This window comes from Lolium rigidum, chromosome 6, assembly GCF_022539505.1.
Source record: "Lolium rigidum isolate FL_2022 chromosome 6, APGP_CSIRO_Lrig_0.1, whole genome shotgun sequence".
NCBI lineage: Eukaryota > Viridiplantae > Streptophyta > Magnoliopsida > Poales > Poaceae > Lolium > Lolium rigidum.
In genome coordinates this window covers 334,096,834-334,121,637 of record NC_061513.1, presented here as the reverse complement: position 1 = coordinate 334,121,637, position 24,804 = coordinate 334,096,834, and the positions used below count along the sequence as shown (strand labels likewise).

General features: G+C 42.2%; 1 protein-coding gene across 1 annotated transcript; it reads left to right on the top strand.

The window, feature by feature from the left end:
* Window positions 1-3,228: 3,228 nt before the first annotated feature.
* Window positions 3,229-9,520, top strand: LOC124661413 (glutamine--tRNA ligase-like). Its single transcript, XM_047199269.1, has 22 exons — window positions 3,229-3,384; window positions 4,146-4,193; window positions 4,284-4,355; window positions 4,513-4,612; window positions 4,866-4,961; window positions 5,053-5,114; window positions 5,199-5,300; window positions 5,392-5,484; window positions 5,923-6,075; window positions 6,162-6,217; window positions 6,534-6,711; window positions 6,825-7,022; window positions 7,102-7,200; window positions 7,276-7,407; window positions 7,491-7,627; window positions 7,742-7,841; window positions 7,934-8,029; window positions 8,400-8,500; window positions 8,623-8,728; window positions 8,833-8,922; window positions 9,012-9,141; window positions 9,225-9,520. The coding sequence occupies exons 1-22, from the start codon at window positions 3,244-3,246 to the stop codon at window positions 9,320-9,322; spliced, it is 2,388 nt and encodes a 795-aa protein (XP_047055225.1). The 5' UTR covers window positions 3,229-3,243; the 3' UTR covers window positions 9,323-9,520.
* Window positions 9,521-24,804: the final 15,284 nt, after the last annotated feature.

The window sequence follows — 24,804 nt, the reverse complement described above, 5'->3', positions numbered from 1 at the left end:
GAAAAGCAAAATTACAGAAAAGTGGAGGCAATCCATTCAACTAGGGGTTGAACCTTGATCGGTTTAACTCTGTATCGATGCAGCAACAAATCACTCTGAAGACACACTTTCCATCTAGCAAAAGAGGCTGGCATATAATGTGTATAAAACATGTAGATATCATCAATAATGTGGCATGGAACATAAGAAATTATCGATACGTCGGAGACGTATCAGTCAACCTTGTATCTTCTCATGCTCTATCATACTATCTTGATCGATGATCTTGATGCCAATACACAAGGTGTATCTTTATCTTCATGTCATCCATACTTGAATCCAACACATGGAATACAAGTAGTACCTATGGAATATTTCTTCATATAAACTCAATGAAAACATTAGTCCATAGGGGTTGTCATTAATTACCAAAACCACACATAGGGGCAATATACCCTTACACTCCTCTACTTGATCACAGAAAGGGCACGCCACCGGGTGCGGAAGGCCCCGTTTGCTCAACCTGTCGGCCGTCCAGCACCTGTTCCTTGCCGCTAACCAGAGGAAAACCCTGCAGTTCGGCGGGGCTCGCGAACGCCAGATCTGCAAAGCTCCAGCCATCTCTATCCTAGCGCCAAACATCGCACGATGCCGAATAGGAATAGCTGTTGTCCCATCCCATCGGAAGCTGTCCTCCACACCCTTCGAGAGGGCAACATCTGCCAAACGGTCTGCCAGTTGGAACAACTCCCTGATCGCCGTCGCCTCTAGGTCCGGGGAGATGTCGTCCAGCCATCCTCCCAACAGCCCATCATGTACCCTCCGCAGCCTAAGGGCGCGCTTTGGCACAACCGCAAATAGATTTGGCGCAATATCCCGCAATCGTCCATCTGTCAACCACTTATTTGTCCAAAAGAAGGTGGACTTCCCGTCCCCAATCACGGAGTAGGTTGCCCCCTCAAATATTTGTCGAACCATAGAGGGGACCTGAATGTTGAAATCGCTCCACGGCCTGGTGTTATCAACTCGCTGCAGTCACAGCCACCTAGCTCTCAAAGCCATGTTCATCATTCTGAGGTTGGGGATGCTAAGGCCACCCCACTCCTTGGGTTTGCAGACTTTGTTCCACGCCACTAAGCAGTGGCCACCCTTGACGTCCTGCCTTCCCTTTCAAAGGAATCCCCTGATAATATTTTCAATTGCTACCAAAGTCTTAACCGGGAGGTCAAGGGACATCATAGCGAAGATTGGCATTGCCGAGAGGGTTGCCTGAACCAACTCAAGCCTTCCTCCTTTGTCTAGCAGTGAGGCCCTCCACCCTGGCCACGCTATCCACGAGGTATTGTAGCTGCACTGCGCTTGGCTTCCTCAGTGTGAGGGGAAGCCCCAAGTACCGCAAGGGGAAGGGGACCACCGGACATTGCAGCTCCTGGTCTATGATGATCCTGTCGGCATCAGAGCATCGGATGAGGTTTGCAGAACACTTATCCATGCAGGGCCGGCCCTTGGGGGGGTCTAGCGGGGCGGCCGCCCCGGGCCCAGAAAAATTAGGGGCCCAAAGTTTTTATATAGGCTTATTATACATTATAGAAGAAAACAATATACGTTTTTAGATGGGCTTGGATCTATATTTTGGGTCTTTTATTTTTCTTTTCGTTTCCGATCCGGCCGGTCAGGACTTCACTTAGCGTACGTACGATACCATCTGATCGATAAGAGTCATACAGCGATACCAAAGGTCGCCTTTGATCGATAGTTGGTTCGATACGAAACGGAAATGTCGCGGCTATCGCCTCGCCCAGGGGGTTTCCTGCTCGGCTGCTCTTGCTCTCCGAATCGTGACTGGCGATTGCGCGTGACGATCTACTGCCCTGCTTGATGCCCTTCCTGCTGGTCCGCCGGCCGCCGCAGTCCCAGCTTCCCAGTGCCAGTCTGGCAGTCCCATGTCCCCAATCAGGCAATCACCCAATCTGCATAGAAAATTAAGATAGAAGGTAAGAACACCCGTCGCGGTTCTCTTGGAATTCTACTATATGCTCTAGTTCGGGTTCTAAATTTTGATTAGTAGTTTTTGTTCTTATTTTTAGGAGTGAGGTTAACTGATTATAGCGCCTGAACCCGGTGCTGAGAAAATAAAAAGGATATATCAATAACATAAATTAATAAAATCACAAATGGTCTATGTTTAATTTTTGAAGAACAACTCGAGCACTTCGAGCAATCCAGATTAGTTGGCGCTAGTTGTTATGGGGGCACATAATAATGTTGATGTAGAAGATGATGTAGATATAGAGGACGATTGTTATTTTTATATAAATATTGTAGTTGGGTATACTTAAAGTATTTATTTTTCAACATCATACGGGGAAAAAATTATAATAATAAGGGCCCAAAATTTTAGTTCCACCCCGGGCCTTCGAAATCTCAGGACCGGCCATGTATCCATGTTGGTGCGGAGGCCTGAAGCTGCTGCAAAATCCGTAATAATCTCATTAGAACGATTATTTTTAAATTTAAAATAATAAGAATCTGAATCGGGATGGCTGGGTTGCACATCCATTTTTCTAACAAAAGAAGCTAGGCTTACTTCTTTAACTGATTGGATACTCATGGTGAGTGACGTTATGAAAGCATAGTAGTGTTAGCCTAAACGTAATCTGCTTTGATTTGCCCGAATGTGAATCTCTTGACAAAAAGATTCTGCGAAACCAAGTCTCCAGCCGGGGTATCCAATCCACAGAGAAGAGGTACCGTGGCACCCAAGTCCATCGTATTTCACAGGTCAAATACCGTGCAAGTCAAGGCTCCAAAAGAAGAGACAAGTGGCACACAAGAGTGATCGTGATCGTGACTCCACACACTCCGTCAGCACAAATGGACGGCCCGAATCGCGCGAGGTGACGTGTACCCAGTTCCCCACCGTCCATCCGAGAAGCTCGTCTCGTCAGCCACCGTGGACTCCACTCCACTCAAGCACTGGGTCACGTGGCCCCACGCGTGCGGGTCCCGCGTACTGCGTGGGCCGGGAAGGGTTTATTTGCGGCCAAAAACCCAGACTTTCCCCAAATCCGTTCGCCGGACTCGTCGCTGGTGCTCAGGCCGCCGCCGCCGCAGCCATCTTCCTCCCGCATCCGCTCCCTCCGAGTCCCCCCGCCGCCTTTGCGCCCCATCTCGGGCCTGCGTCCATCCTTCGGCGCCCTCGCGGGCCTCGCTGTCCCGCTCCGACCTCTAGCCCCCCCGTGCATCTCGAGGCCGGCACCGGCGATGGTGACCGGAGTCGAAGGGGAGAAGGCGCCGGCGCTGAAGCTGGAGACGCTGCTGGCGCTCGGCCTCGACCAGCGCACGGCGGAGAACGCCCTCGTCAACAGCAAGGTCACCGCCAACCTAGCCGCCGTCATAGCAGAGGTAACGGCGCTCGATTCCTCTCCTTACGGGTGTAGTTCTGGTTTCGGAGATACTAGCTGGTTTATGTGGTTGCTGCGGCGTTTATTAGGGCTTAATTTAGGCTTAGTTGGCCAGCTGTGTGGTGTTAAAATCGTTTAGGGCTCTGGTGTTAAAATCGTTCCTATTAGATGATGCCTGGTTTCTCGAGCTTTATGCCAGACCTGCAGTACTATTTTCTTAATTAGCTCCTCCCGGAAATTGAACACTAAGCTCGACCTATTCGAAAAAAATAACAAGTTCGATCTACTAGAGATGCCCAAATCGGGCATGCTATTTGCATCGCGTGCCGTCGTACTCCTTTTCTAGGCAGAAGAGAATAATTCTTCTTGTTCCAAACTTCACTGATTATGGTTTTTCTTACTGGCACCGCTCATGTGATCAGTGATGTACCGGGCGCTTGGTGAGATTTTTTTGTAAGGCTCACCCCATGTTTCTAAGGATGGTGTTGCAGTATTCACAGTTTTATACGCTGTCACGTTTTTCAAGGGGATACCTGGTTGAATATTCAGTACGACATGAATTGGTTCTAGGATACAGAGATTTTGATAGAATTAACTAATTGTGTTAGTTTTCAGTTATCCCTCACAGTATGCTGTCTTACTAATCTTACTTCTGTTGTTTTATGATTCAAGTTGCATTGGCTTACCATCAAAAGATTGGTGCCATTTATCTCTTCAAAATGGACCTTGTTTCATCTTTTAACTGGATTTGTCTATGAACAGGCTGGTATAAGTGGATGTGACAAGTCAGTTGGAAATCTTCTCTACGCAGTGAGTACCTCTATCAATTCAATTTCTCTGTAGCTTATACATTTGAGTTTTCTGTGACTTACAAGGTGCACTTTCTATTGGATGAAATAGGTTGCCACTAAATACCCAAACAATGCACTTGTCCATCGTCATGCTCTCATCAACTATATTGTGTCAACCAAGGTATATGTGCTTCCTTTTTCGTTCTCCAGTGGACATTCAGCAACCAGTCTGCATTATGTGTTCCTTTCTGGGAGCATACATGAATAATGAACTCTTTCTGAAAGCTCCATCGTCTTAACAATGTGGATCTGATGTATTTCCTTATGTCACTATTCAGATAAAGAGCCCTGCACAGCTAGATGCTGCCCTGTCATTTCTTGCTAATGTTGGCCCTGAGTCTTTGGATATTGGGAAATTTGAAGAAGCCTGTGGTGTAGGTATGCTTTTGAATACAAGCATATATGCTTCTGCAAGTTATAACTAATGTATGCCACAGTCACTGTGTGGACATTAAATTAAAGAAAATTTATGATGATGACTTGGTAATGTGGTTGTTCGGATGCTAATATATGATAAGTTGACGTTTTTGATGATCGGATATCAAGGGACACCTTTCTTTGATGTTGTATATTCTTAGTCAATTCTTTCAGTTGACCACCTTATTGACTGTAGCACGATGTGTAACTGCAGGTGTGGTTGTTTCGATTGAAGAGATTCACTCAACTGTCGCTGAGGTTCTGAAGGGAAATATGGAAGCTATATTGGAGCAGCGGTATCACATAAATGGTTGGCTTCCAATTCAATTTTTAAATTACTCAATTTTCTGATTAATTACTTGAGTGAAGTGGGTCCTTTATCCTGCTTATCTTTCTTCCAGTTGGTAGCCTATGTGGGCAGGTTAGGAAGAAGCACCCCTGGGGAGATGCTAAGGCAACAAAGGTGCGAAACATTGCTATAAATGAAGCACTTCACTTGCTTTGGTTGTATTACCTTTATTTTGAGCTTCATATTTTGCTCATACAGGAGGAGATTGAGAAGAGGCTTGCAGAGATACTAGGTCCAAAGACGGAAGCTGACAATGTAAAACCAGTGAAAAAGAAGAAGGAAAAGCCAGCTAAAGTTGAGGTTGGTGAGCTGAAGTGGACCCTTTTGGTTTAAAGTTTGATGATTTGATTATTGTGATTATTGAATTAGCTATACTTTCTGTAAAACGCAGGAGAAAAAAGTTGCAGTAGCCACTGCTGCCCCACCATCTGAGGAGGAACAGAATCCATACACTATATTTCCTCAGCCAGCAGAAAATAATAAGGTATCATAATTGTGAGTTAAGTCGATTAAATGTCTGTTAGTGTTACACATCCCAATTCTGCACACTACTGTACTACTACCTCCGATTCAAGGAATAAGGCGCCCTCGTTTTACGTGCTTTTCGTTTGACTAAGAATTACTTCAAATATATAAAGATTATTTGTATAAAATTAACATCATTAGAAAGTGTTTTTCAATACGAATCCAACGATACTAATTACATATAATATAACCAAGATTTAGTTGCTCAATTTTTATGGTCAAAGTTCGCTTTGGAATACGTGTGCGCCTTATTCCTTGGGACGGAGGTAGTAGGATATAACCATGTGGTTACTATTGTTCTTATAAGCACTTCAATTGGTTGTTCTGTTAAAAGTTTAGGTTCTCACCTATAAGATAGTATCAACTTAATTGGTCTTGATTTATTTTCGTGAACTAGGTTCATACGGAAATATTCTTCAGCGATGGGAACATTTGGAGGGCGCATAACACGAAGGAGATTTTAGAGAAACATCTTATGGAAACTGGTGGAAAAGTGATGACCCGTTTCCCACCAGAACCTAATGGATATCTTCATATTGGTCATGCCAAGGTTTTAGAATCTGCGTGAAAAGCATTTCCCTATATACCACTTGCATGAAAATGGAAGATTATGCTTACGTTCTTTATCTGATTCAGGCTATGTTTATTGATTTTGGACTGGCTAAAGAGCGCAATGGTCATTGTTACCTTAGGTAAGAATGTATATTTTTTTCCATCCAGAACAGTTTTCTCCTCCTTGTCATTTCAAATCCTTTGTTGGCCTGTTCATGCCACTTCAGTGGCCATTTTGTACCAACCACTTATTTACTTATTCATGCCTGTCTTGACCATGCCATGTAATAAATACTGCTTGAAATTTGTTTCTTCTCTTACACTGTATACTCTACTATTTAATTATATATTTCCATTTTTAATATGGAGTTCCGACTTGTTTTGCTTTATCTTGCAGCTTTTGTTTTTTGTGGTTACACTTACGAAAATATGGACTGCTGTCTATCTGAACAACAGGTTTGATGATACAAATCCAGAAGCTGAAAAGAAGGAATACATTGACCACATCCAGGAGATAGTCCAGTGGATGGGATGGGAGCCCTACAAAGTTACATATACAAGTGATTATTTTCAAGCTTTATACGAGCATGCAGTTGAGTTAATACGGAAAGGACTAGCCTATGTGGATCACCAGGTTTTTTCTTTTCTCCTTTCTTTGTTATGGTACAATAGTATATATGGTAGCAGGAAATAAACATTTATATCAAGTCCTTGAGAAATGAAATGTGCAAATGCTATGATTGCCAGACTGGAGAACAAATCAAGGAATACAGGGAAAAGAAAATGGATAGTCCATGGAGGGATAGGCCCATTGAAGAGTCACTGCGATTATTTGAAGACATGCGATGTGGGTTGATTGCTGAGGGAGCAGCAACTCTCCGAATGAAGCAGGACATGCAGAATGATAACAAAAACATGTCTGACTTAATTGCATATAGAATAAAAGTAAGTTACACAACTCGATTGATGAATTGAATGCTCATATCTCATAAATGCATAACTCGGCCCTTTGATGCCTATATAGTTCACTCCTCATCCACATGCTGGTGACAAATGGTGTATCTATCCAAGCTATGATTATGCCCATTGCATGGTGGACTCATTTGAAAACATTACACACTCAGTAAGTTTCCCTTTTCAAAAGAGAATTGGCTTGTTTGAAATATATATCATGACTAATTGAGTGTTTATTTATTAGTTGTGCACGCTTGAGTTTGACATACGCCGCCCGTCATACTATTGGCTACTTGTTGCCTTGGGCTTGTACCAGCCTCATGTCTGGGAGTATTCAAGGCTGAACATTTCAAATACAGTGATGTCTAAAAGAAAGGTATGTTAAAAATTGAGAAATCAATATTACCCTGTTTGGTCTATATTTATGGATATCCATTGTCCTTGTTTGTTCTGCTGCAGTTGAACCGGCTTGTGACAGAGAAGTGGGTAGATGGGTGGGATGATCCTCGTCTGTTAACACTAGCAGGACTGCGGCGACGGGGTGTGTCAGCAACTGCAATTAATTCATTCATCCGTGGAATTGGGATAACAAGAAGGTAAAAGCATGAATAATGGTGAATAAATGGTTTGCATGAACCGTGCTTTGGGCGACTCCCGCAAAATCTCTGTATCTGCTACTGATTGGCCGTTGATATTCTTTATGTAAACAGTGACAATAGCCTGATTCGTGTTGACCGTCTTGAATATCATATCAGAGAAGAACTTAATAAAACAGCTTCTCGAACCATGGTTGTTATGCATCCTCTAAAGGTATGCCATTCTGTTCTTGCTGCAAACCACTTCGTGTCTTCAATCTTTAGAAGTTTGCAACTCACTGATGGTGCCTCCCTTTGCTAAATTAGGTTGTAATAACTAACTTGGAAGAAGGAAAAGTCATAGACCTAGATGGAAAAAAGTGGCCCGATGCTCCTGCTGATGATGCTTCATCCTACTACAAGGTGCCTCTCTTGTTCAGTATATGATTAGAAGAATAAGTTTTGTTTTGTTGTTATGGTACGACTTGCTAATAATTCTGTCTGAAGAATGCAATAATATCACAGTAACAGAATTTTTTAGGTTCACTGTATCTTTAATGTTTTATACTGTTTTACCTTATGTGAGTAGCGGATCTAGGATCCGCCCAAACCCCGGTCCAACATTGAACTAAGTGGTGTTATTAGGCTAAGTCTTAGACAAAATGACATATTTGTACTAATATATAGGTGAAAAAAAAAATCCTACACCTGGGCCATGGCTCGGGTTGCCCGGGGTGTAGATCTGCCCCTGATCTCCATGTTCCATAATTTGCTATGCGCTACCTATCTGCAGGTTCCTTTTTCAAGAGTTGTCTACATTGAAAAAACTGATTTTCGCCTTAAGGACTCGAAAGATTACTATGGGCTAGCTCCTGGTAAATCTGCCCTGCTAAGGTAATTGGTCTAGAACTACTGTTCATGTGTTGAGAAGTTGATCTGAGTTTACTTGACTAAGGATTGTTCAGTACTCCATATCAGCATGTTTACAACATTGTACTTGTTTAATTAATTACTAGGTATGCATTCCCGATAAAATGCACAGAGGTTATTTATGGTGATAATCCAGATGAAATTGTTGAAATCCGAGCTGAGTATGACCCCTCAAAGACTTCTAAACCTAAGGTAACTGGTCAATTTGAATCTGTTCAAATCAGATAAATCTAGTTAGGGACTTGGGACACAGTAAAAAGTATTCCAGCTGCTGACTTGGTTTGCAAATGGTTCAGGGCGTTCTGCACTGGGTTGCTGAGTCAGCACCTGGAGTTGAGCCATTGAAGGTTGAAATAAGATTATTCGAGAAACTATTCCTATCAGAGGTATAGTTTTGCTGCTGTTCTTGATTTCATTACAGATCTGTGTGGACTGGAAAGTCACTTTCTTATGCTTGTCTTTGCTGCTCTCTTAGAATCCTGCTGAATTGGAAGATTGGCTTGGTGACATCAACCCTAACTCGAAAGAGATTGTAAAGGGCGCCTATGCTGCACCGTCACTTGCGACCGCAGTTTTGGGTGACAAGTTCCAGTTCGAGCGGCTTGGTAATGTCTGGACCTCTTTATATGCTGGCATTCTCCCTGTACCTCTTGATGCAACTGACTGTCGTGTTTGAACATAATTTCAGGCTACTTTGCTGTGGACACGGATTCGACGCCCGAGAAGCTTGTGTTCAACAGGACAGTTACTCTGCGTGACTCTTATGGAAAGGCTGGACCCAAGTGACTTTCCATTTAGTGAAAAAGCTTTAATTTTGATTGATTACAGAGGGGCTTATGGGAGGAAACTGCCGTACAAACATACCCATAGCCAAATGGCTTTTTTGTTGCATATACTTTGCTTGTGATGACTATTATCAGCTTTATGTTGCTGGTTCCAAAGGCGTTAATGGGAGAAAACATCGTAAGGAATACAACATACAAATAGCGAATTGTCCTTTTTTTTTTTGGCATAGTCGTCATCGTTAGGATGTAAGCTGCAGCAGCGGCGCAGCCGGCTAACAAATACGTATACGGCCGTTGCGGCGAGCAACATACATACAACGGTGGAAGAGCGAGTGAGGAGGCCGAGTTTTTTTCTGAACAGGCGGCCGTATGCTTACTTGGTATTGTACATCGTGACGTCACAAGTATACATAGCATCAGTCATCATGACATCACCGAGGTACTGAAAATTTTGCATGCACCTATAAACGTCAAGTGTTCACGGCTTCACGCTGAGGATATCGATCAGTGCATGTTAGTCCCGAGTTAGTGCACCGGAGGTCCCGTGCATGGATCCACCCTTCCTTTGCTTTGAGATTAGGACTTGAGAAAATCTTTGTATGTGGGTTACCCTACACTAGTACTATTTCCTCCATTGTTACATTAATTTAACTTATAGTATTGAATTTGAAATAGTAGCAATATTTGTTAAAATATATATCCGGTCAATATTTCGTTTGAATTTGTGTATTTCTTTCCATTATACTATCTTTTAAACAAGCCTATAAAAGGTTCATTTTGATAAAATTCAAAATTTGAATTATGAAACACATTTAAACATGATGATACACAATAAACCTCAATGAAACAAGGTACAAAAAATTATGTCACCAAATTAGACTATAAGATAATTGTCAAATATTTTCTAGCTCTTATGAACCAAATTTAAAACATAGTCAAAGAAAATGTTTTAAAGAATTTTTTACCAAGGTTCATCAAGTATCAACATGTTCCAAAAATCGATTTTAAAAAATTGTCAATAGTTATTCAATATTGGTCTCAATTGGAAGCTACCTTGAATAGAAACCCAAATATTCAAAAAAATAGTACAAATTGAAATTTCAGTTCGAAAACCAGGGAGGTTTTACATTTTTTTCCACTAGATGTAGTAGTGTAAAATGGGAGAGAATGTATCTCACACTAAGGTCTTGTTTACTTCTCTCGTATTTTTCTTCCCAATGGGTATGGGGATGGGAGGGGATTTGGTGTTCACCCAATCCCCTCAAATACCCTTCCCCAAAAATACACTAGGATGATGGAGAGTTTTTGATTTAGGCAAAAAATGTGGGGACGGGAGGGGATGGGAGGGGATATCTCGGAATTATGTCGTTCAAAACCGGAGAAGTAAACAGACTAGTGGGGATTTTCTGGGATACGAAATAATCCTCTCCCATCCCCATAAATCCCCTAGAAGTAAACAAGGCCTAAAACTATAGAAAAAGCGGTAAGAGAAGGTGGATCCGTGCACGGGACATCCCGTGGACGGGGAAGTTGCATTTCTCCGAGTTGTACATTTCATTTCAGTTAGTTGTATCAGCGGGTATGTACTGGACATGAGACATGTTAGATGTTGAGCGCACGATTTAGTTACCACGTGTACATGTTTATCGCCTCTCTCTGAGGCCTTGTTTACTTCTCTCGTATTTTTCTTCCCAATAGGTATGGTGATGGGAGGGGATTTGGTGTTCACCCAATGCCCTCAAATACCCTTCTCCAAATATACACTAGTATGATGGAGAGTTTTTGATTTAGGCAAAAAATGTGGGGATGAGAGGGGATGGGAGGGGATATCTCGGGATTATGTCGTTTAAAACCGGAGAAGTAAACGGACTAGTGTTTTCCGGGATACGAAATAATCCCCTCTCATCCCCATAAATCCCCTAGAAGTAAACAAGGCCTGAGAGTGGAGATTGCCCCGTGTATGTGAGGTCATATGCATGTGGTTGTCATCGGATTCACACTATTTTTTGCTTTGTGATTCGTGATAAAAATATCATTAAGTTTCAGAAATTGCAGACATATTGATAAGCAATGGTATGGTACATAGTGGTTTTGTGCACAGGATGTCCCATCAACGAAACCAAGTCATTTCTCCCCTCTCTCTTCCAACAAAAATTGCAAGCCAGAAGAGCGTATGGCCACGCGAGTAACATGAGCATGCTAAACGAATGAGATGCGATAAAGTACAGAGCGGCATCAAGGCGCCATTTAGGACCTATGGATCCTCTCTGACCTGGCTGCAGAAAGAGAGCTCATTCTCCCCCCACCCTCCTTGCTCTCAAGCCGCTACAATACCTTGAGAGTACTCCACCGCTCACCGGGCCGATGCAAGGCCCCCTCCGCCGGAATAGCCAACCGGAGATGGCCGAGGAGAGGTGCCAGAGTACATACTGTTAGGTCTAGGGTCAGATCGAGTCTAGGTTCAGTTTGTTCCTAAGTGAAGTCTGGCGAGATGCCGTTGAGGATTTGGTCGCTGGGAAGTCCGAGCTGCTTCCTGGGCTGCTAGTGGTGGTGTTGCTTCTCATGGAGCTCCGATGGATGGAGCCGGAGGTGGGTGGCGGCGGCGCCCCTGCGTCCTCTCTAATAAAGCTTGTCTGTTGCTTCTTCGATGCGGTTGGCATCGCGGCGGTCCTCTCTCTTTCGAGCCACCGTGGAGGTGGAGATGTAGATGAGTTCCTAGGTGATGCTGGCAGATCGAAGAAGTGGCGTCCTGGAGCGTATCCTCCCCCTTGAGCGCAACACATGGTGACCGCTCATGTCACCATGATCTCCGGCCAAGAAGGTGGCCCAAAATCAACCTCCCTTTCGGAGGCTCTCTCGATCCGCTGTTGGGGGGTCGACGCCTCCACAAGGCCAAGTGGTTCGTCCCCGGTCTTATGGAAGTAGCCAACGACTAGATCTTGTCGTCAGTCGAGAGTTCTCGAGCAAGCTGCTCTCGGAGCTCGGCGGAAACGCCTTGAGCTCGCCGGCGTTTGGTGGCGGCGAAGCCCCTGCCCTTGATTGCTTTTATATTTTGGGGTGTTTTCTGTAAAAAAGAAGGCATTATCTTTAAATCATAGATTTTCTAGGACAATAGATGAAATAGGGCATTTTTGTAAGTTGTACATGCTACGTGCTATGAAATGAAAACTCTGATACGTCTCCGACGTATCGATAATTTCTTGTGTTCCATGCCATATTATTGATGATACCTACATGTTTTATGCACACTTTATGTCATATTCGTGCATTTTCTGGAACTAACCTATTAACAAGATGCCGAAGAGCCGATTCTTGTTTTCTGCTGTTTTTGGTTTCGAAATCCTAGTAACGAAATATTCTCGGAATTGGACGAAATCAAAACCCGGGGTCCTATTTTGCCACGAAGCTTCCGGAAGACCGAAGAGGAGTCGAAGTGGGGCCATGAGGGGCCGCCACCATAGGGCGGCGCGGCCCAGGCCCTGGCCGCGCCGACCTATGGTGTGGGGCCCTCGTGTGGCCCCCCACGTTGCCCTTCCGCCTACTTAAAGCCTCCGTCGCGAAACCCCTGAGGCGAAGAACCACGATACGAAAAACCTTACTGAGACGCCGCCGCCGCCAATCCCATCTCGGGGGATTCTGGAGATCTCCTCCGGCACCCTGCCGGAGTGGGGATTCATCTCCCGGAGGACTCTACACCGCCATGGTCGCCTCCGGAGTGATGAGTGAGTAGTTCACCCCTGGACTATGGGTCCATAGCAGTAGCTAGATGGTTGTCTTATCCTCATTGTGCTTCATTGTTGGATCTTGTGAGCTGCCTAACATGATCAAGATCATCTATCTGTAATGCTATATGTTGTGTTTGTCGGGATCCGATGGATAGAGAATACCATGTTATGTTAATTATCAAGTTATTACCTATGTGTTGTTTATGATCTTGCATGCTCTCCGTTATTAGTAGAGGCTCTGACCAAGTTGATGCTAGTAACTCCAAGAGGGAGTATTTATGCTCGATAGTGGGTTCATGCCTGCATTTGCATTGATATCTGGGGGAGTGACAGAAACCCCTAAGGTTGTGTTGTGCTGTTGCCACTAGGGATAAAACATTGATGCTATGTCTAAGGATGTAGTTGTTGATTACATTACGCACCATACTTAATGCAATTGTTTGTTGCTTTGCAACTTAATACGGAAGGGGTTCGGATGATAACTCGAAGGTGGACTTTTAGGCATAGATGCGGTTGGATGGCGGTCTATGTACTTTGTCGTAATGCCCAATTAAATCTCACTATACTTATCATGACATGTATGTGCATTGTTATGCCCTCTCTATTTGTCAATTGCTCGACTGTAATTTGTTCACCCAACATGCTTTTATCTTATGGGAGAGACACCTCTAGTGAACTGTGGACCCCGGTCCATTCTTTAATATTGAAATACAAATCTGCTGCAATACTTGTTCTTTACTGTTTTCTTGCAAACAATCATCTTCCACACAATACGGTTAATCCTTTGTTACAGCAAGCCGGTGAGATTGACAACCTCACTCGTTTCGTTGGGGCAAAGTACTTTGGTTGTGTTGTGCGGGTTCCACGTTGGCGCCGGAATCCCGGTGTTGCGCCGCACTACATCCCGCCGCCATCAACCTTCAACGTGCTTCTTGGCTCCTCCTGGTTCGATAAACCTTGGTTTCTTTCGAGGGAAAACTTGCTGCTGTGCGCATCATACCTTCCTCTTGGGGTTCCCAACGAACGTGTGAAATACACGCCATCAAGCATATTTTCACGGCGCCGTTGTCGGGAGATCGAGACACGCTGCAAGGGGAGTCTCCACTTCTCAATCTCTTTACTTTGTTTTTGTCTTGCTTTATTTTATTTACTACTTTATTTGCTGCATTATATCAAAACACAAAAAAATTAGTTGCTAGCTTTACTTTATTTACTGTCTTGTTTGCTATATTAAAAACACAAAAAAATTAGTTTACTTGCATTTACTTTATCTAGTTTGTTTTGTTTACTACTGCTAAAATGGCTACCCCTGAAAATACTAAGTTGTGTGACTTCACAACCACAAATAATAATGATTTCTTATGCACACCTATTGCTCCACCTGCTACTACAGCATAATTCTTTGAAATTAAACCTGCTTTACTGAATCTTGTTATGCAAGAGCAATTTTCTGGTGTTAGTTCTGATGATGCTGCTGCCCATCTCAATAATTATGTTGAATTGTGTGAAATGCAAAAGTATAAAGATGTAGATGGTGACATTATAAAATTAAAATTGTTTCCTTTCTCATTAAGAGGAAGAGCTAAAGATTGGTTGCTATCTCTGCCTAAGAATAGTATTGATTCCTGGACTAAATGCAAGGATGCTTTTATTGGTAGATATTATCCTCCTGCTAAAATTATATCTTTGAGGAGTAGCATAATGAATTTTAAACAATTGGATAATGAACATGTTGCTCAAGCTTGGGAAAGAATGAAATCTCTGGTTAAAAATTGCCCAACCCATGGATCGACTACTTGGATGATCATCCAAACCTTCTATGCAGGACTAAATTTTTCTTCGCGGAATTTATTGGATTCAGCTGCTGGAGGTACCTTTATGTCCATCACTCTTGGTGAAGCAACAAAGCTCCTTGATAATATGATGGTTAATTACTCTGAATGACACATGGAAAGAGCTCCACAAGGTAAGAAGGTAAATTCTGTTGAAGAATCCTCTTCCTTGAATGATAAGGTTGATGCTATTATGTCTATGCTTGTGAATGATAGGACTAATGTTGATCCTAATAATGTTCCGTTAGCTTCATTGGTTGCCCAAGAATAACATGTTGATGTAAACTTCATTAAAAATAATAATTTCAACAACAATGCTTATCGGAACAATTCTAGTAATAACTATAGGCCATATCCTTATAATAATGGTAACGGTTATGCTAATTCTTATGGGAATTCTTACAACAATAATAGGAATACACCCCTTGGACTTGAAGCTATGCTTAAAGAATTTATTAGTACACAAACTGCCTTTAACAAATCTCGTTGAGGAAAAGCTCAATAAAATTGATATTCTCGCTTCTAGAGTTGATAGTCTTGCCTCTGATGTTGATCTTTTGAAATCGAAAGTTATGCCTAACAGGGATATTGAAAATAAAATTGTTACTACAGCAAATGCCATCCAATTTAGAATTAATGAGAATATAAGATTAATGGCTGAACTGCGTGCTAGGTGGGATAGAGAAGAAAATGAAAAACTAGCTAAAGAGAAAAATGTAGCTAAATTTTGGACTATTACCACCACTAGCAATGCTAATGATTCATATGTTTCTGCACCTCCTACTATTAATGATAAAATAATTGGTGTTGGCAATGTTTCTACTCCTAGTGCAAAGCGCGCAAAATTACCGAAGCTGCTAAACTGCTGAAACCGCTGTGATAAAACTGTTGAAATTTTTTCCAACCTTGGGGATGATAATCCCATTGCTTTAGATTGTAATGATTTAGATTGTGATGATTGCCACATCTCTGAAGTTATAAAGTTCTTACAAAAACTTGCTAAAAGTCCCAATGCTAGCGCTGTAAACTTGGCTTTCACAAAGCATATTACAAATGCTCTCATAAAAGCTAGAGAAGAGAAACTAAAACTTGAAACTTCTATTCCTAGAAAGCTAGAGGATGGTTGGGAGCCCATCATTAAAATGAGAGTCAAAGATTTTGATTGTAATGCTTTATGTGATCTTGGTGCAAGTATTTCTGTTATGCCTAAGAAAGTCTATGATATGCTTGACTTGCCACCAATAAAAAACTGTTATCTGGATGTTAATCTCGCTGATAATGCTAAAAAGAAACCTTTGGGGAGAGTTGATAATGTTCATATTATGGTTAACAATAACCTTGTCCCCGTTGATTTTGTTGTCTTGGATATTGAATGCAATGCATCTTGCCCCATTATATTGGGAAGACCTTTTCTTCGAACCGTTGGTGCTGCTATTGATATGAAGGAAGGTAATATTAAATATCAATTTCCTCTCAAGAAAGGTATGGAACACTTCCCTAGAAAGAGAATGAAGTTACCTTATGATTCTATTATTAGAACAAATTATGATGTTGATGCTTCATCTCTTGGTGTTACTTGATATACACTTTCTGCGCCTAGCTGAAAGGCGTTAAAGAAAAGCGCTTATGGGAGACAACCCATGTTTTTACTACAGTATTTTTGTTTTATATTTGAGTCTTGGAAGTTGTTTACCACTGTAGCAACCTCTCCTTATCTTAGTTTTATGTTTTGTTGTGCCAAGTAAAGTCTTTGATAGTAAAGTAAATACTAGATTTGGATTACTGCGCAGAAACAGATTTCTTTGCTGTCACGAATCTGGGTCTAATTCTCTGTAGGTAACCATAAAATTAAGCCAATTTACGTGAGTGATCCTCAGATATGTACGCAACTTTCATTCAATTTGGGCATTTTCATTTGAGCAAGTCTGGTGCCCTAATAAAATCCATCTTTACGGACTGTTCTGTTTTGACAGATTCTGCTTTTTATTTCGCATTGCCTCTTTTGCTATGTTGGATGAATTTCTTTGATCCATTAATGTCCAGTAGCTTTATGCAATGTCCAGAAGTGTTAAGAATGATTGTGTCACCTCTGAACATGTTAATTTTTATTGTGCACTAACCCTCTAATGAGTTGTTTCGAGTTTGGTGTGGAGGAAGTTTTCAAGGATCAAGAGAGGAGTATGATACAATATGATCAAGGAGAGTGAAAGCTCTAAGCTTGGGGATGCCCCGGTGGTTCACCCCTGCATATTCTAAGAAGACTCAAGCGTCTAAGCTTGGGGATGCCCAAGGCATCCCCTTCTTCACCGACAACATTATCAGGTTCCTCCCCTGAAACTATATTTTTATTCCGTCACATCTTATGCACTTTGCTTGGAGCGTCGGTTTGTTTTTGTTTTTGTTTTGTTTGAATAAAATGGATCCTAGCATTCACTTTGTGGGAGAGAGACACGCTCTGCTGTAGCATATGGACAAGTATGTCCTTAGGCTCTACTCATAGTATTCATGGCGAAGTTTCTTCTTCGTTAAATTGTTATATGGTTGGAATTGGAAAATGCTACATGTAGTAACTCTAAAATGTCTTGGATAATTTGATACTTGGCAATTGTTGTGCTCATATTTAAGCTCTTGCATCATATACTTTGCACCCATTAATGAAGAAACGCTTAGAACTTGCTAATTTGGTTTGCATATTTGGTTTCTCTAGAGTCTAGATAACATCTAGTATTGAGTTTTGAACAACAAGGAAGACGGTGTAGAATCTTATAATGTTTACAATATGTCTTTTATGTGAGTTTTGCTGCACCGTTCATCCTTGTGTTTGTTTCAAATAACCTTGCTAGCCTAAACCTTGTATCGAGAGGGAATACTTCTCATGCATCCAAAATCCTTGAGCCAACCACTATGCCATTTGTGTCCACCATACCTACCTACTACATGGTATTTATCCGCCATTCCAAAGTAAATTGCTTGAGTGCTACCTTTAAAATTCCATCATTCACCTTTGCAATATATAGCTCATGGGACAAATAGCTTAAAAACTATTGTGGTATTGAATATGTACTTATGCACTTTATCTCTTATTAAGTTGCTTGTTGTGCGATAACCATGCTTCTGGGGACGCCACCAACTATTCTTTGTTGGATATCATGTGAGTTGCTATGCATGTCCGTCTTGTCTGAAGTAAGAGAGATCTACCACCTTTATGGTTGGAGCATGCATATTGTTAGAGAAGAACATTGGGCCGCTAACTAAAGCCATCATTCATGGTGGAAGTTTCAGTTTTGGACATATATCCTCAATCTCATATGAGAATAATAATTGTTGCCACATGCTTATGCATTAAAGAGGAGTCCATTATCTGTTGTCCATGTTGTCCCGGTATGGATGTCTAAGTTGAGAATAATCAAAAGCGAGAAATCCAAAATGCGAGCTTTCTCCTTAGACCTTTGTACGGGCGGCATGGAGGTACCCCATTGTGACACTTGGTTAAAACATGTGTATTGCAATGATCCGGTAGTCCAAGCTAATTAGGACAAGGTGCGGGCACTATTAGTATACTATGCATGAGACTTGCAACTTGTAAGATATAACTTTCATAACTCATATGCTTTATTACTACCGTTGACAAAATTGTTTCATGTTTTCAAAATAAAAGCTCTAGCACAAATATAGCAATCGATGCTTCCCTCTTTGAAGGACCATTCTTTTTTACTTTTATGTTGAGTCAGTTCACCTATCTCTCTCCACCTCAAGAAGCAAACACTTGTGTGAACTGTGCATTGATTCCTACATACTTGCATATTGCACTTGTTATATTACTCTATGTTGACAATTATCCATGAGATATACATGTTACAAGTTGAAAGCAACCGCTGAAACTTAATCTTCCTTTGTGTTGCTTCAATGCCTTTACTTTGATTTATTGCTTTATGAGTTAACTCTTATGCAAGACTTATTGATGCTTGTCTTGAAGTACTATTCATGAAAAGTCTTTGCTTTATGATTCACTTGTTTACTCATGTCATCACCATTGTTTTGATCGCTGCATTCATTACATATGTTTACAAATAGTATGATCAAGGTTATGATGGCATGTCACTTCGAAATTATCTTAGTTATCGTTTTACCTGCTCGGGACGAGCAGAACTAAGCTTGGGGATGCTGATACGTCTCCGACGTATCGATAATTTCTTATGTTCCATGCCATATTATTGATGATACCTACATGTTTTATGCACACTTTATGTCATATTCGTGCATTTTCTGGAACTAACCTGTTAGAAAGATGCCAAAGAGCCAGTTGCTGTTTTCTGCTGTTTTTGGTTTCAGAAATCCTAGTAACGAATATTCTCGGAATTGGACGAAATCAAAACCCAGGGTCCTATTTTGCCACGAAGCTTCCGGAAGACCGAAGAGGAGTCGAAGTGGGGCCACGAGGGGCCGCCACCATAGGGCGGCGCGGCCCATGCCCAGGCCGCGCCGACCTATGGTGTGGGGCCCTCGTGTGGCCCCCCACGTTGCCCTTCCGCATACTTAAAGCCTCCGTCGCGAAACCCCTGAGGCGAAGAACCACGATACGGAAAACCTTACTGAGACGCCGCCGCCGCCAATCCCATCTCGGGGGATTACGGAGATCTCCTCCGGCACCCTGCCGGAGAGGGGATTCATCTCCCGGAGGACTCTACACCGCCATGGTCGCCTCCGGAGTGATGAGTGAGTAGTTCACCCCTGGACTATGGGTCCATAGCGGTAGCTAGATGGTTGTCTTCTCCTCATTGTGCTTCATTGTTGGATCTTGTGAGCTGCCTAACATGATCAAGATCATCTATCCGTAATGCTATATGTTGTGTTTGTCGGGATCCGATGGATAGAGAATACCATGTTATGTTAATTATCAAGTTATTACCTATGTGTTATTTATGATCTTGCATGCTCTCCGTTATTAGTAGAGGCTCGGCCAAGTTGATGCTAGTAACTCCAAGAGGGAGTATTTATGCTCGATAGTGGGTTCATGCCTGCATTGATATACTGGGAGTGACGAAACCGTTAAGGTTGTGTTGTCGTTGTTGCCACTAGGGATAAAACATTGATGCTATGTCTAAGGATGTAGTTGTTGATTACATTACGCACCATACTTAATACAATTGTCGGTTGCTTTGCAACTTAATACTGGAAGGGGTTCGGATGATAACCTGAAGGTGGACTTTTTAGGCATAGATGCAGTTGGATGGCGGTCTATGTACTTTGTCGTAATGCCCAATTAAATCTCACTATACTTATCATGACATGTATGTGCATTGTTATGCCCTCTCTATTTGTCAATTGCCCGACTGTAATTTGTTCACCCAACATGCTTTTATCTTATGGGAGAGACACCTCTAGTGAACTGTGGACCCCGGTCCATTCTTTAATATTGAAATACAAATCTGCTGCAATACTTGTTCTTTACTGTTTTCTTGCAAACAATCATCTTCCACACAATACGGTTAATCCTTTGTTACAGCAAGCCGGTGAGATTGACAACCTCACTCGTTTTGTTGGGGCAAAGTACTTTGGTTGTGTTGTGCAGGTTCCACGTTGGCGCCGGAATCCCTGGTGTTGCGCCGCACTACATCCCGCCGCCATCAATCTTCAACGTGCTTCTTGGCTCCTCCTGGTTCAATAAACCTTGGTTTCTTTCTAAGGGAAAACTTGCTGCTGTGCGCATCATACCTTCCTCTTGGGGTTCCCAACGAACGTGTGAAATACACGCCATCAAACTCCACCGGGGTCGTCAACCCCTCCTGTGTTAAAAAAAGTTCCTCTCCGACTCCTCAGCCACGCTCGTGGAGCGGAGAGAGCGGGGCTGAACGCATCAACTCCATCATTGAAATAGCGGAGCGGGCTTCAGCTCATTTTCACGGAGTGGCCAAAACCGAGCTCCATGCAGAGTCAGAGATTTGGTGGAGCGGCTAGATTTCGAATAGGTCCTTAACCACATAAATAAATCCTCTAGCAACATGACATAATCTCGGTCGAAGCGGCTGTAGCCGCATAAGAGCAAGTACAATAAGTCTTAGTCAACCGGAAATTCAATTCGGCTCCCGGGTGCGTATGCTCCCTCTACTAAAAAATTATATTTCAAAATGTCGAAAAATTTGGACAAAAAATTCTACATGTATATCTTAATAATATACGTGCGTTCGTCAAGTTTCACGAAAAATCAATATTTTGTGTGGTCTATATAAAAAAGAGAAAATTTATCTTGTGAAAAGCATTATTTTTAGCACTGAATATTGTCTTTTTTACACACGTCACATGATAAGTCAATTTTTTATGAAACGACTTTGTGAGCACGTAGCATGTGAAGATGTACGTGCGAATTTTTAGTTTCAATTTTTTTTAATTTAAAATATATGTAAGATGCATTCCGAAATATAGAGAGCATATGGACCCATGTTCCGAAACACCGCTCCCCTAGTCAACTGGCAATAAGGATTAAAATAGTATATTATTTCTTAGTTGGAGGAGAGAGAGGAGGAGAGAGAAGGAGAGCGAGCTCTTATGCAAGAGTCAGCTCTAGCACGTGCTCCTAGGCATTTTGTGAGAGTGAAAGGTGGGCCATACATTAATAAACTACTACATTTTTATAGCTCACTATTGTATATGTTGGCTGTAGATGACATGACACTTGGCTTATAGCCAGCAGCTGGCTACACTATTGAAATTACTCTAACCCAGCGGATAAACCATTTAATACTGGATTTGATGTTATCCTATGTTTTAAATTTGGCCGATAAAGATGTAGTGCGTAGGAGACAGACCATTTATGCACTTAGACTCAACGGCTCGCCTGTTGTCATTTTCTTCTATTTTGGGCATGTTGTTGCTATTGTTCTAGCATTTTCTTTATCTGAACGCCTTGTATTGGTGTGGTTGCTATATTAATAGAGTGGGGCGAAAGCCTGTTTCAAGGAGGACCCGGAAGCTGGAGCAGAATTACATTTTCGTGAATGTTTTGGCTCTTGGGCTCCCTTTATTTCGAAATGTATTTTTGATATATTTTGAAATGTTAAAAAATTCTAAACAAAAATTCACTTGTACATGTTCATATGCTACATACGCACAAAGTCTTTCCATGGAAAACCGACTTGTCGGTTGGGGTGTGTAAAAATGACAAAATTTGGTGCTAAAAGTAAGGTTTTTTGCGAGACATGTTTTTTTTACACTAACCACAACAAATATTGAGTTTCCACAAAACTTTATGAACGTACAGATATTGTCGAGATATAAATACATAATCTTTTGTTAGATTTTTTGACAATTAGATTTTTCTTTTTTGGTGGAAGGAAGATAGTATCCTGGAGCCGAATTGAGTTTTCGTGGTGCTCCTGTATGTACTTTGCTAGCTGTTTTTTTAGTTCGATACTACTAGAGTTACACTGAACTTCGCCGGCTGTTTTCAAAAAACGTTACCAACAGAAGAATAGTATCTTACTTGATGTTGTTAGATAGAGTTTTCGTGGAGCACTACTGTAAGGTTATATCAATGTTTTATATTGTTTTGAGGATTTTCCAATGACCCCTTTTATTTTGGTTATTATAACTCTGCAGAACAGGAGTATCCTGTTTTGTGTACTTTTTTTTTGTACTTTCAGGGACATATACTGAGTCAAATGGACCTGGGCTATTTCGAGGATCAATATTTTACAAGGAATTATGATATGAAGCTATGAAATCATGCAAACGGAGAGAGGAGGCCCAAAAGCTACATGTAGCTGATGCATGCAAAATGCATACATGAACTTTATAGTTCATTGTGTCAAAATCATTATTATTATGCAAATTTATTGTATTTATTGGTACCAACCTATTAATAGTTGCAAAAGTGCATAAGTTCTTTTTTTATACTTTTTTGTGTAGGAAAGAGACAAATATGGAAAGAAAGTGGTCATTATGGTGAAATATGGAGTTTCCCGGAATCTGTACCTGGAACACTTTTCAAAGATTTCCATGTAAACCCTCGAAGATTACGTCCAATGAAAAATTGCAAACCAAAAAGTTGTAGAAAATTTCTGAGCATGCTTCTAGATATAAAATACATCCCAAGTGGACTATGGAAGCTCATTTTTAAGCCCAATTATTATGGGAGTCTAGATGCAGTTTCGGGATTTCAAAAGTTGGTGTCCTAATTGACACAAACTCTTTCCATACTTGATGGATTCTACCAAGACACGACTTTATGGGCTCATAAAGGATAGAGGGGAGTCCTAAGAAGGTTCTAGAGGTGCCCAAGAGCCCTTGGATCAAAGGGGCATCAATCCTATGGTCTAGATTGCATCTCCACCTCTATATATTGAGGGAAAACCTTATTTTTGGTGAAAGCCACCCATAGACATTAAAATCCTCTGCAAAGGAGGGTGATAATCTCCTCAAGATAAGCATCATGGCCAATGAAGAAGAAGGGGTAAAGGGCCTCCGCCCCCTAGGGCATCCGCTGCCCTGCGTCATCGCCTCCTCCACACCGGCACCACCTCTCCTCCATGGGGAGGCTCATCTCCATCACCATATACAACAAATCTCCATCATCCCCCACTGCAATCTCCTCGTTAACATGATGTAAGATGCAATATATTGTTTTCTCATGATCTATGTATCTTTGTGTTGATGTTTGAGTAGTAAACTTGTTTATGGCAATTACGATATAGTTTGTTGTTGGTTGCATACAAGTATATGTTATCTTCTATGATGATATTTTTGTACTAACATATGAGTGCACACATATGTTGGTGATGCACAAGGTTGTCACCGTTGCATGTTGATAGGATGAGGGATAGTCAGAGTTCGACAGAAACTGAATCCCAAGTCTTAGAGATATATGTTGTATTAATTAATGGTTAATCAACGGGTCAAGTTGGCAATTTTCCCTGTGAGGGCGGGTACCCGTGGGTATTTACCAGCTAAGAACCGGGGATGGGGGCTGAATTCGCCCCATGGGGATCGCGGGGCGAGTACACGGTAATTTAACGGGGCGGGGATAGGGATCAAATTCTACCCGCGGATACTCCACGGGTACCCGAGACCCTACATTTCAGTTTGTGAAAACCAAACTTATCCCGGATGCTCCACTTATCTCTGCCTGTAGCCGCAGCCGGCACAGGCCCACGAAGCCACGACTCCTCCCTCTTGCTCAGCCTCACCCTCACCAAATCGCTCGACTCTCCCCCTCTCCATTTTTTCTCCAGTCGAACAGGCAGCCGCCACCGATGCAGCTCCATCCAGGCCGTCCCATCCCGTTCACCGGGATGAGAAGGGAGCCCTTGCCTTGAGCAGCTTTCGTGCCCGCGCACATTGCCGTGGCTGCCCTTTCACATCCAAGGAGGAAAAAATGCCAGCATAAGGCACGTTTGCCGGAGGTGATGAGCAGAGCACGTTGGCTCCAAGGAGTCACGAGGTGCTCGTCCGCTTCTTCTTCTTCATCGTGAGGTCCCCGTGGAGTCCCTGTGGGGATTGGATATCCGTGAATTTTCGGGATGGGGGCCGTTTTCCCTCGCGAGGCTTGGCGGGTATGGAGGGGATCGTTGCGGGGATGGAGGAGTGCCCCCTGGAAGATCCCCGTATCGCCGCCTTGATCAAAGGGGGTATTATCATGGGGATCTTAGATCTAAATGTGGTGGTTGAACTTTATGTCTTAATAATTCCCTTCTTTTCTCTTAATTGGCCGTGGGATCAATCACTAGGGGTATATTTGCTCATGTATATGGCTGCACCTATTCATGGCTTCATAATTAGAAGAAACAGTAAAAGGACTACCTTTGTGCTTCACTAATTATGACAACCAACCAAATGAAATAGCAATTTTCCTAAGCACTTGCTCCCTTGGGTTATCCACCTAGATCCATTTTACTTGCACTAGTTTACCTATAGTATTTGCTTTCAAAAAC